This window comes from Anas acuta, chromosome 1 (genome assembly GCF_963932015.1).
Source record: "Anas acuta chromosome 1, bAnaAcu1.1, whole genome shotgun sequence".
In the NCBI taxonomy this organism is placed as follows: Eukaryota; Metazoa; Chordata; class Aves; order Anseriformes; family Anatidae; genus Anas; species Anas acuta.
In genome coordinates this window covers 122,969,357-122,982,537 of record NC_088979.1, presented here as the reverse complement: position 1 = coordinate 122,982,537, position 13,181 = coordinate 122,969,357, and the positions used below count along the sequence as shown (strand labels likewise).

Here is a 13,181-nt window from a genome sequence, read left to right as displayed (position 1 = left end):
CCATTGCTAGTACCCCTTGTTCTGGAATTCTCCCTACTATTCACCTCCTACAGGTCTAAATTTAAATATTTTAAGGTATATTTTGCTTTTGTTGATCAAAGTTAAAATGCTTGCAGCCTGATGGCTAAGATACGCTGATTTAGTTGGGTGCTACTGTGTAACTTTCTCTGATTACTAAAGAAGTTTGTTCTGAGAAGATGCTTTATAAGTAAATCTCTTGTAAAAGTTCTTGTTTGGAAGAGGGATTTAAGAAGCAATAATCTTCAAAACGTTCAGCAAAGACAAAGGGTTTCTTAAAATTTTATTGTACCAATCTTCGCAGTCTTGCATGTGTTCCTTCAAAATATGTTACCCTAGATTCCAGAAAAGTTGCGTTACGATCAGTGAAGCTAAGAGACATACCTAAAAACCCCAGTGTTGAGTTTCTTATATTCCACTATTGTTATTTATTTAAGTTGCTCTCTGGTGAAGTTTGGTGGCAAGATGGTGGAGGCTATAGTGCCCTGTACCTCTAAGCGGTGCAGAAAATTATAAAAGGATTGATTTTGAATCTTGTCACTCTTAGTGAACGTTTCCCCTCAATCTAATGCAAATATGAAACCTTTCAATGCTAGAAAGCAGAAAAATGTAAGAAAAAAAAAATTCTTATCCAATTCCTGTTGAGTTTTATTTCGTGATAGCTTTTAAATTCATACACTCTTTTTAGTCGAGGGCCACAAATCGCCTTTATGGAATTGCAGATTCTGTGGTAAAGGAGACTGTTGATAAAACTAATGCACAGTATGGATTTACGAATTCATGCAGTTTGGCTGCCCAAATAAACAGGAAGGATAAAAGAAATGTCAACAGGTTGTTTTTTTTTCCACTGGGTAATTGTCCAGCCAGTGAATTGCCTGTAACTTTATGCTGGATGTGGTTTCCATGTGGTTTGTTTCTGTCTGTAGAGCTCCTTGCAAAGGATTTCTTTGAGTTTGGTGTTACCAGTTCAGTGATAATGTCCTTATTAAATGGTTGGTTTAAAAACGCAACCCTAGGCTCTTGTTTCTTTTAGTTACCCTTATGAAAGAAAGTGTTTCAGATCTTTGTGGTAGGTGTGTAACTGAACCAGTTTTATTTTTTTACTGTAAAAGGTTCTTTCCAGGGGCAGTTACTAGAAACTTTGTGCTGCTGATTAAGTACTTGTTTGACTTGTATCTGTTTGATGGGCTATGCAGTTAACCATATTACTGAACCATCTGTTGCTTTGTCTTTTCACCAGGAAAGAATACATGGTTTTGAGGAGTTCTTAGTTCTTACAATACATTCTCTCTTTTCTCTGTTGTCTAGTCTTGCCAAAATACAGTATCTCACAAACAGGTTTATGAATTTTTTTTCCCGCTTAGGGGGATTTTAATGAGTTAGTGGACTTAAGATCTGAGTGGTTCATTACCTGGAAAAATAAGGGAAATATGGCATTCTCCTGCTGTCAAGGTATAATTAAGTTGCGCGTTAGATATGGTGATAGTTCAGTCTGAACATGTTATGAATTACTTTGGGATAAACGCTAACTCCAGTGATAATTAGGGTTTAGAATGTAAAGCTGTAAACTGATTTTTGCCTGTTGAGAAGTAATGTTTCATTGTTTAATGTGTGGTGCTGAGCATAGGCTCAGGACAAGGAATTTATTTCTAATTTTTATTATAACCCTGACATGTCATTTCTTCTTTGCAGACAGTCATCGATGCCCATATCTTTCCAGCTCTAATAAATATTTTGCAAACAGCTGAATTTCGGACGAGGAAGGAAGCTGCATGGGCAATCACAAATGCAACATCTGGAGGCTCTGCTGAACAGATCAAGTATGAAATAGTACAAATGTTTCAATGAAATTGAGTGAATTAGTGTTTTTGCAAGAAACCAAGCTAGTAACATAGAAACTCAAAAATGTTTCTGTAAAGAGTTGGTACAGTTTTGACAGTCTGTATGTAAAATTCTGTATGCTTACAGAGTTTGTCTCCAGAGAGATGACATCTTTAGATTGAGTTGTGAATGAGCCATTCATTCCTTTATGGAGAAATCTCAGAAGAATTTCAGCTGTAATACTTACTTCATTAATTGAACCATTCCTCTTATGTGGAAAAAAAGCAAACAAACCACAAATTAAACTTTTTAAACTTTTTCACAGTGGTTGTTACAGAGTGTAACAAAATGCAACCTGGAGAGTCATGGCTGAAAGATGTACTCCCAAGCCCCTGAGACAAGGGCTTCATGTTCATTGTTCTTTCTGTTTAACTTATACTAGTATATTATGCTTATATATAACTCTATACAATGTTAATACTTTAAATTATAGTTTAATATAGTTAAGCTGATAAGATACATTATAAACTTATAAATTTATAAATAAAAGTTACAAAATTAGACTATTATTTCATTATCATTCTACACATAGAAATGTGTAGACAGATAATATATTTTAAAGATATTTTCAGTCTTTCAGCAGAATTGACTGGATACATATAGATGTCTGTAATTTTTCCAGTTTCTGCAATCAAGTTGATATTTTATGTTTGTTTTGGTTCTTTATACTTCACACTAAATGCTTAAATGGCTATATCGGTTTTAACTTTACAAACAATTAACTGTTGTCTGTGGTGTTTTTCAGGTATTTAGTAGAATTGGGATGCATCAAACCACTCTGTGACCTCCTTACAGTAATGGACTCAAAGATTGTGCAAGTAGCACTGAATGGGCTGGAGAACATCCTGAGGCTTGGAGAGCAGGAATCCAAATGCAGTGGCACTGGCATTAATCCTTACTGCGCTCTTATTGAGGAAGCATATGGTATGAGCAAAACATCTGTGGGTGGCAGGGATTAAAGCAGTGATCATGGATCTGTTAGAGTTTCAGTAGACCAGATTGTATTAATTTTCTTACCACTTTTACCTGAAAACTAGCTGTTCTTAGACAAATTGTTTACCAATGTGCTTCAGTTTTCACGTTACCTTTGTCTGTATGTAGTTGGAGATAGTGTGTGAATATTTTATTTCTTTCTTTTTCACGTTGCGGAAACCTCCTGGATGTCATTCAGCCCTAGTATTTTTTCTCTGCAGCAGATAAAAGTTCAGGAGCTCTGCTCTGTTTCTCAGATTTCAGGCCTTTCTTTTCCCTCTCTGCTGCCCTGCAGAATTCTGCCAGCAGCAGCAAATTCTTGTTTTGGCTTGGCTTTGCTGTAGTTATGGCATGCACTGCCAGCATTTAGTCCTGGTTCTGAGATATGTCTACTCCTAAGGTTAGTTTCCTTGTTAACAGGCCTGGGGTTTTCTCAATTCAGTCTGGCCATTTTCTGTCCGATGTGGTATCTCTCTCTTCACCTCAGCAGCTTTTCTCAGCAGAATTAAGTATCATTGAGAAAAGCATAATCTTATGTCATAAAGGGTAAAACTATGTAGCAGTCTGTCTAGAAGTCTGAAGGCCTGTAAATTGCTTGCTGTTTAACACTCTTGCCTTGCTGTGGGATTTTTCCCTAATGCATTGTTCAGGCAGTGACAGCTCCTCTCTTCTGTATAGCTCTTTTTTTTTTTTTTTTTTTTTAAGCACAAAGGACACAGCAAATATGCTTGCTCTCCACTTTATGAATCTTGATCCTCTATCCTCTTTGCATACTGCTCTGATGGGACATTCTGTCTCTAAACTCACAGCTGCCCTTAAACTTTCAAAAATACTGAAATGACACACAATTCATATTTTATCTATATGGTTGTGGTGGTTTTACCCAGTTGGGCAGCTGAACTCCACCACAACTGCTCTCTCACTCCCACCGCTCGAAAGGAAAGGGGGAGAAAACAGAATGGAAAGGGCTCAATGGTTGAGATAAGGACAGGTTGATTGCTGAACATTTATCATCATGGGCAAAACAGACTCAGAATAAGGTGATTTATATAATTTATTGTCTATTACTAACAAACTAGAACAGTGAGAAACTAAAAACAGAATTTAACAAAAAGGTAGTGCAGATTACGGATGATGAGGTACAGGGCTTTGGCTCGATGAGCATACTCATTATATGCAACCAGTGTCTTAATATTGCCTCTGTTTCTCTACTTTGTCATGTTTGTTTCTCTATGATCTGCATTGATCCTACCCTTTCCCTGTCATTGGCTTTTTCCCTAAGCATACACAGAATCACACAGAATCACAGAATCTCTAGGTTGGAAGAGACCTCAAGATCATCGAGTCCAACCTCTAACCTAACACTAACAGTCCCCACTAAACCATATCCCTAAGCTCTACATCTAAACGTCTTTTGAAGACTTCCAGGGATGGTGACTCCACCACCTCCCTGGGCAGCCCGTTCCAGTGCCTAACAACCCTTTCAGTAAAGAAATTCTTCCTAACATCTAACCTAAAACTCCCCTGGCGTAACTTTAGCCCATTCCCCCTCGTCCTGTCACCAGGCACGTGGGAGAACAGGCCAACGCCCACCTCTCTACAGCCTCCTTTTAGGTATCTGTAGAGTGCGATAAGGTCGCCCCTGAGCCTCCTCTTCTCCAGGCTGAACAAGCCCAGCTCCCTCAGCCGCTCCTCGTAGGACTTGTTCTCCAGGCCCCTCACCAGCTTCGTTGCCCTTCTTTGGACCCGCTCAAGCACCTCGATGTCCTTCTTGTAGCGAGGGGCCCAAAACTGAACACAGTACTCGAGGTGCGGCCTCACCAGAGCTGAGTACAGGGGGACGATCACCTCCCTAGCCCTGCTGGTCACACTGTTTCTGATACAAGCCAGGATGCCGTTGGCCTTCTTGGCCACCTGAGCACACTGCTGGCTCATTTTCAGCCGACTGTCCACCATCACTCCCAGGTCCTTCTCTGCCTGGCAGCTCTCCAACCATTCCTCTCCCAGCCTGTAGCTCTGCTTGGGGTTATTGTGCCCCAGGTGCAGGACCCGGCACTTGGCCTTGTTAAACTTCATGCAGTTGACCTCAGCCCATCGGTGCAGCCTATCCAGATCCTCCTGCAGAGCCTTCCTACCCTCGAGCAGATTGACACATGAACCTAACTTTGTGTCATCTGCGAACTTACTTACGTTAAGTCCTACATAATTCCAGAATTCTGTTCAAATCCAATTCACTTCCCTCAACCTTAGCATAAGTCTTTTACTTGGTATGCAATGTAGCTTGCACAGCGTTCCGGTGAGAATTTCTTCTTTGGATTGGCTAAGTAGGTTTTGCACCAGTTGTAATGTATCAATTGTTCATTGCCTTAAAGGTAGTAGTATCAGATGGAATTGGTTGTCTGGGTCATTTTTTTTTTTTTAATGTAAGTAGCCCTTAGTGAGATATCCTTAAATGCTCTGAAGTTCAAGAGGAGTAGTCTTGAGTTGTCCTGTAGAGGTAAAGTTGAAGGCAGTCATCTTAGACGTTTGTTAGCGTAGTTGACTTGTTATGCTTGTTTCCATGCTGCCCAGCACTGAAGCTTTAAGAAAAAATAAAAATGGGTTGTCAAGAGCAGTATAGGAGAGGATAGTAGCATGGAATATTGTTTCTTGATTAATATGTGACTTCCAGGAAAGAGCTGCATCAAAATAAGTTTTTTTTTTTTGGTGTCTGGTTCTAGTTTGTTTGTTTGTTTTTCCATGAAAAGTAAGCGGGTATTCTAATTTGGAGATGTTTTAGGTTCTCGAATGAGGTGTGGCAGTTCCTAGCATAAAGGTTTCATTTATGGTTTGGGAAGCCTTGATCAGTGGCTGCTGCATTCAGAGAATTGGGACAGCACTGCTGCTTCTTGAGTGACTGTGGGGCCTCATATATTTCCAAGTGTTTTACGAATTGTATTCTGTCAGCACTTGCCCATGATTCCTACGACTTCAGAGAATCACAGAATGGCCGTGGTTGGAAGGGACCTCTGAAGGTCATCTTGTCTAGCCAATTGCCCAGGACCATGTCCAGGCAGCTTTTGAGTATTTACAGCATAGGGATTCCACAGCCTCTCTGGGCAACCTGTGCTGGTGCTCAGTCACCCTCACAGTAAAAAAAAAAAAAAAAAAAAAGTTTTCCTGCTGTTCACACAGAACCTTCTGGGTTTCAGTTTGTCCATCGCCTCTTCTCCTGTCACTGGGTATGGCTGAAAAGGGCCTGGCCAAGGCCCCAGATGGGCCTTGAATATCTCCAGAGAAGGAGACTCCACAACCTCCCTGGGCAGCCTTTTCCAGTGCTCCGTCACCCTCACCATGAAGAAGTCCTTTCGCATGTTGTTGTGGAACTTAATGTGCTCCATCTTGTGGCCATTACCCCTTGTCCTGCACCCACAAACCACTGAAAAGAGGTTGGCCAAATCCCTCTGTCTCCCATCTCCTTTCAGATATGTACGTATCTTAGTAAGATCCTGGCCCCACCTGCTCCTGAGCCTTCTCTTCTATAGGCTAAGCAGTCCCACCTCTCTCAACTTCTCCTTATGGGATAGATGCTCCCTTCCTTTATTCATTTTTGTGTCCCTTTGTCTTCTGTCACGAGTTACTGTGAGATCAGTAGTTCTCTTCACAGTATCATAATCTTAGCTTGGGATAGCCTCTGATGCGTACCCTATTTAACAAAAGCCACAGGTACAAACAGAACTTCCCTTCTTACATCAGGGTTGCAGAGACGTCAATACAATGCCAGATAATTGTTTCCTCTAGTATCCATACACAGTAAAAGGAGTTGAACAAGAAAACCTCTACAGTACCCCATGTACTAAAGATTTACTAGGGTGGCTACAACTTGGATTTCATTATAGCCTCATTCCTACATACCAAGGATAGTTCCGTTTGCCGTATTTTCTGACTATGAGGCTTGAGTTTGACGACATGCTTGATGTGATTGTACAAGTTTAACTGCATTGTATACACCCATGATATGTAGTAGGTAGTGGAGTCTCCATTGTTGGAGATTTTGAAGACATGACTAGACAAAGGCACAGCTAACTTAATCTGCTATTGCTAGTAGTGCTGCTCCGAGCTGCAAGTTGGACTAGATGATTACCAAAAATGACTTCTGACTTGCAGTTAAGTGATTGTATAGTCATGGTCCTTGTAAACAAAAGTGCTAAGAACACACTTTCAGGAAACATGGTTCTAAAACTCTGTTCAGAAAAAGTCTTGAGGCCTGTTTTTTCACACATTCATTGATTTATTAGATTTTTGGAGTGGGAGGGGAGAGGCAGACAAATTATGGAACATTGTGCATTTGCAAAGGAATCCTGTAGTTCAACCTGATTTTCCTTGGCTGTGGAGAGTGTGAGTGTTGTAAAGGTCTCCATAGTGGGATCTTTCTTTTCTGAAGGTGGGAGAGAATTGCCATGGAATGTGATGTTCACAGCAGACTGAAAATGATCATGGCCATAATGCTTTTTCCGAGCTGTAACTTTTATGTGCTTCTTTTCTCTGCAGGCCTGGACAAGATTGAATTCCTGCAGAGCCATGAGAATCAAGAGATTTATCAGAAGGCCTTTGATCTGATTGAGCACTACTTTGGAACAGAGGATGAAGACAGCAGCATTGCCCCACAGGTGGATCTTGGCCAGCAACAGTACATCTTCCAGCAGTGTGAGGCTCCCATGGAAGGCTTCCAGCTCTGAGGTGCCCCCATGCTGTGTGCTCCTCTACCTAGCCAATCCTGTTGTTGAGCCACAAGCCACCCGTGGAGTGATTCTCTCAATGTTTTCCATAATCCTGTTTGCGCTCATTCGCTTGCCTTGTGCACATGCTCTTACATACGTCCGGAAAACTCTTGGCTCCGTGGCAGGATGCCCCCTTCTTGGCAAGGGGTTGCCAGAATCACCCTTTTTCTCTAGATTCTGAACCTCTCCACTGTCATCTTTGTGGAGTTGAGGCACCTTTCTATACTTTGAGATATTCCCTACTCCTGTTACAGGAAAGTAATTCCTCCTCCACTAGCCCCCACACTCCTGGCATCCAAGGTAAGGCTGCCTTTCTCACGTATTTACTGCAGTGTGTGCCTGCAGCCCAGGGAGACATTCAGACTTTGAGAACGTAGCTGAATTAATTTCCCATACTTTTTTTTTTTTCTTTTTTTCCCTGGATGCCTCTTTGGATGGCTGTGTGAGATGTGTTAAATCTTCACATGCAATGCATCTACTTTGCTATATGTGCCAGCTGGAGTTATTGGCATACAGAACGTTACAAATAATGGAATGAGTTCTCTGTCCCCTGCAACAACAGGCTCCAATGGACGTGGTTTCTGATTCTTAAGAATACTGAACACACCTGGTCCTTCCCCTTCTCAACACTGAGCTCTCAAGCTGGATTGCAGACCACTGTGGAGATTTGTACACCTTCCCAGTCTTTCCTCTCCATCCACAAAAAAAAATCACCTGTGAATTTAAGTCACTCTTACCACACCCCCAGAAATGACTTTCCAAACCAGCTTCTAGAATGGAGAAACTACCCCCACTTTTTTTTGCCAGCACAGTATGATCTGGCCATGCCTACCTTAAAATCCAGCCCTTCCTGACTTCATATTTCAGAGTCTGGTCCTTGGTATTAGAGTTATGGTTGGAAAAAATCCTATCTGCCTCTTTACATTTTTACACAGCTTGACTTGAACAGATTTCTCTTCTGAAAAATTACACTCTGAAAACAAAATCGTAATTTGTAAAACTTAGCATAAGGAGTGTTAGATCTCCTTTGGTTTTCATGAAATGAGCTTCCTCTTCAACTCATGATAAGAGTCCTCGTGGTCAAGCCCCTTATTTAACAAATAAAATGACACTACATTCAAAAGATAGTAATGTTACACCCAGGTCTGCCTGCCCCTTTCATTTCATTTTTCCTTCTGCTGTTTACGGGACTTCAGGTGAATTAGTATGGAACACGTGGTTCCTACAGGTGACATCTATAAGGCATTGCTGACTGCATGACAGCTGTTACCCACAGCTGTAGACTGCTCTTCTGCTAGCAGCATGTTCTTGGCTCCGCAAGCTGCTTGGATCACAGACATCTGATGCAAAGGCCTGCCACTCCTCACTGAGTTCAGCTGACATTGACACCAAACTCTTCACACATCGGGAGATGCCATGTGATTGAAAGTGGCAGTTCCATTTCTGTAAATGCAATGGATTCTCCAGGCTGTCTGCTCCCCCTGGCATCGGGCTATGTTCTTGCAAGCCATTTGGGACGTTTGGAACACACATTTGTCCAGTGTAAGCATTTCAAAAATGCCACTAACATCTGCAGCGTCGTGTACCTGTGGTAAATGTTAGTGGCAGAACTGTCTGCAAGATCCTCCTTATGACTCCTCTCAGTGACAAGCCACTGCAAAAGCAAAACCAGCCCATTGGATTCAGAGTTTAAAAAAAATAAATAAAATAAAAATAATAAAATAACGTCACTTGTCAAACTGCTGAAAGAAGCTAGGCAAAGGCCTGAACATCAGCTCTGTGTGACCATTATTTAAATACAGTCTTCAGTTCTGTCTGTGCTTCAGGATGGAGACTCTGACCTGTGTGGCCACTGCAGAAGCCACCTGCTGCCTCCCTAGCTAAGCCAGATGGCCTCCACCTTCCCTCTCCCAATTATTTTCTCTAGTGCTGCTTTGTGCTGAAGGAACATTTAGTTTACTGCACTTGATCTGTAAATGGACTTTGATTCTTTGTAATTTTAGGGGGTTAAATTTGGTGGTTAATTTAAAAACAAAAAAACCCTCAATGTTGCCTTTACATCACATATAAATAACTGTGTTTCTCTTTTCTTGAAGGGTGATAGAAGCACTGATTAGTAGCAAAATCTTGTTTTAGCTTTTGGATTTTTTTGTGCTGGATTTTTTTACGTGTAAATTTCCAATAACATGTCATTTCTATAAGATTTGTTTAAAATCATTTACCTCTTATTGGATGGTATAAAAATGCTACATATTTTGTAAACAAATCTGAGCAAAGTGTGTGTGCATATATTCTGTATATTCATATATGTATATTCTGTGTATATATACACTTGTGTGTATATATACATATATATACACACACACCTGTGTATATATATACACACAAATATGTAGGTGTGTATATATATACGTATCTATATATCTATATATCTATATATATATATAAGTGTTTTCTCTTCCAGGCTAGTGAAAACAATGTGGTGCATTGGCGTTTCCCTCCCCTGCCCCCAAGAAAAAAAAATGACAGTTGCCTCTAAATGAGTGAATTAAAAAAGAGTCCATTTAAGCTGAATGGTGTGCCTTCCTGTGTAAGGAGCCTAGCCAGTGTTTGTTACTTTTGCAGTGGATATGTGAATTCAGAGCAGATAAGTATAAATCTTTAAACTTGGTATGTTTGTTTGAAGTGACAGGCTTGGTTTGACACAGGTAATATTGTTGTCATATATACTTAGACTGTGTAAAGCATTTGACTGGTACTGCGTAATATTTTGATTGAAAACTAAAACAATACAGAAGTCAACATGGCACACATTAAATGGATTAAAATGTGGCTAACTCATAGGTCTCAATTTAATTTTAAATGGTGCTTAATTGAGTGTATTTTCATCAGGATCTTCCAGCAACCAGTTCTTGTCCTTGCTTTACTTAGCCTTATTAATGACTTGAAAAGAAATACTACTTCTAACAAACGCTGCAAATTACATGAGTATGGAGGGGAGAAGACATATGAATTATGAAAGGAACAGTTTACTGATAGAGACTGATCAGAATTACTTGGTAAACCAAGGGCAATCAGACTGTTTGCATTTGATAGAGCCAAATGTGTGGTGTTACATTACCCATCTAATAAATGACATTCAGGCCACATGCGAAGGACTCTGTTTTGAAGGAAAAGTGCTCTGAAAAAGTCCGAGGTTCATTATACATTATCACTTGAATACTGGTTACCTGACATGATTCTGTGTGGCTAGTGTAATTCTCATAGGTATAAAAAGAAATCTTTTAGTAGAAATGGGGAATTATGTGAACTTCACGTTCAGCTTTGTTGAAACTTTTTTTTTTTTTACAGGAGCATTCTCAGTGTTGCTATTTTCACTTAAAAAGAGACACGAAACTGGGAGCAACAACAACTGTTAAAAGGTGTGAGGTTCGATTCAGATGAGAAAAAAGGCATTTTTTACCCTCAAGAATAACTGCCAGACTGATACGAGAATAACAAGTATTATGTTCGCTGTTAGAAACATTTCAACCAGTATTCTCTGCTTTCCTAAAGAGTATGTTGCAGTTCAGACAGAACTAACTCAGAGAATGCCTGTAGCCTCCTCCACTGTTTGCAGTGATCTGTTCTTGTTTTGTGTACAGCTAGGAGGCAGCACCATCTAATAAGCAGAGGATATGCCAGGAAACTGTTTGATGTCTTTGGTTCTTCTCTTAGCTCTGCTATGCAGGGTATAGTGCCAGAAAAGGGATTTCACATATTTTCTGCTTCTCTTACCGTATAAATGGAAGTTAATGCATTTGTTTCTGCTTGTGGAGACCCCATGTAGGCAAATTCCAGAAGCCTTGTGAGCTGCTAAGGTGAGAAGATTCGTGAGAACCAAGAATTTCTGAGTTGTTCTTGGAGCATCACTAAGGAACTGTCAGGTTTTAACAGCGCCAAACTTTACATTGGGCATTAGGGCAAGGAAGACGCAGGATTGTCTGGTATTTTTATCTAGCCGTCCTGTCTGCAGACCTGTAATGCCTTTAAATGTTGTGTTTGTTGGGGCAGCAAACAGAATTTTTAATTCTTTCTGTTGGTAAAGATCCCAGTAGAATGTTGCACACAGGGTTCTTCTTTTAGATTCAGGAAGATACAGGAGGTAGTGGGGCAGAAAGTTAACAAAATTTCAGCAACTAAGCCAGGACCAGTGTTTGGGGCTCCTGAGAATACACCACGGAGGCAAACAATCATTTACTGCCTAGAGACTTCAGCCCATTCTTGTATTTCTGTGTTGGTTCTTTGAAGCCAACTAAATACTGTTGGTCAAAGTCTCTTCTTTTAATCTTAAGGGAAGACAGGAAGACGTTGACCCAGGAAGACGTGTATTCCTGACCCTGCATTTCTGTAACATCAGCGCTAAGATTGTTAAGAACCAAATCCCACCACCCAGTTCTGAAAGTGATGATGCTCCTGGTGATGCACCTCTGTGCTTTCCTAAGGATTTGCGGGGACAGATATCTTACTTTTGGGCAGTTTTCAGCTCTGTGCCAGCTTTAAGTACTTCCCCATGTCTTCCAGTATGGTTTCTTTTCTTCTGGGATTGGCACAACACGTCATTAGTACTTTCACATGCCAATTTTAGCTAGCAGGCGTTAAGGTTTGTTTTTTTTTTTTTCAGATGCCTGTCTTAGTCAGAAAATAAACAGTGTATCTGTGTAGTACTATTACAATGTACATAGGGCTCCTGCGTGGTCTTCTGAGGCAGCGTTCAAGTTGTGAGATCGATCATTGCATTGTGAAGTATCTGTTGCATCTGGAAGAGGTACAGCGATAAGGCATATGGTGTAGGATTAGTAATTTTACTACTTAGAATAAACATAAATGGTGTTGCAGACCAAGCCAAAGGGGAGAAAGGAAACATTTTTCTAAGGGCTTAATATATTCCATTTCATCAGGCACTGTTATAATAGCGTAGGCTAAAGCTATGACCTAATCAGGTGATGTGGGGTGTTCTCCAGTCAGCTAGGCTGGCTGCTTAGGCAGAGACATGAAGTTTTTAAAACAGTGTGTTCAGAAGTGCTTTCTTAGAAGCTAGGAAGTACTAGGAAAGAGGTGGTTACTTTCATGGTCCCTCTCAGATTTTTCTAGTATGCTACTTGCAAAAAAAAAAAAAATAAAATACTGCCATGGTTGGGAGTGAGCTGGAGAAGGCACAAAGCCCATGCTCAGGTTTTTGAGACCATGAAGCCTACATGGAAGCTGAAAGAAAACAAACCAGTGCAGTGATAAACAGGTTTTATGGTAGATCCAGAAATGGTGGTGATACCAGGCATATAAGGAAAGGATATAAGGATATATCTCTCCTATGAAGAAAGACTGAGAGCTGGGGATGTTCAGCAGGGAAAAAGCTCTGGGGTACTCTGCAACTCTTTGCTCAGGCAGACAATGACGGGACAAGAAGGGGGGATTGGCTTTAAACTAAAAGAAGAGATTTAGATTGGATGTTAGGAGGAAGTTCTTCACTCAGGGTGTGAGGCACTGGCACAGGCTGCCCAGAGAAGCTGT

The 13,181-nt window shown here is 40.7% G+C and overlaps 1 protein-coding gene across 1 annotated transcript in view; it reads left to right on the top strand.

The window, feature by feature from the left end:
* Positions 1 to 12,769, top strand: part of KPNA1 (karyopherin subunit alpha 1) — a 55,805-nt gene extending 43,036 nt beyond the window's left edge. Inside the window, exons 12-14 of the mRNA XM_068698973.1 lie at positions 1,711 to 1,838; positions 2,645 to 2,823; positions 7,402 to 12,769. Of these exons, the coding sequence (XP_068555074.1) occupies positions 1,711 to 1,838; positions 2,645 to 2,823; positions 7,402 to 7,589 (495 nt within the window). The 3' untranslated portion in view covers positions 7,590 to 12,769. The remainder of the gene's footprint in view (positions 1 to 1,710; positions 1,839 to 2,644; positions 2,824 to 7,401) is intronic.
* Positions 12,770 to 13,181: the final 412 nt, after the last annotated feature.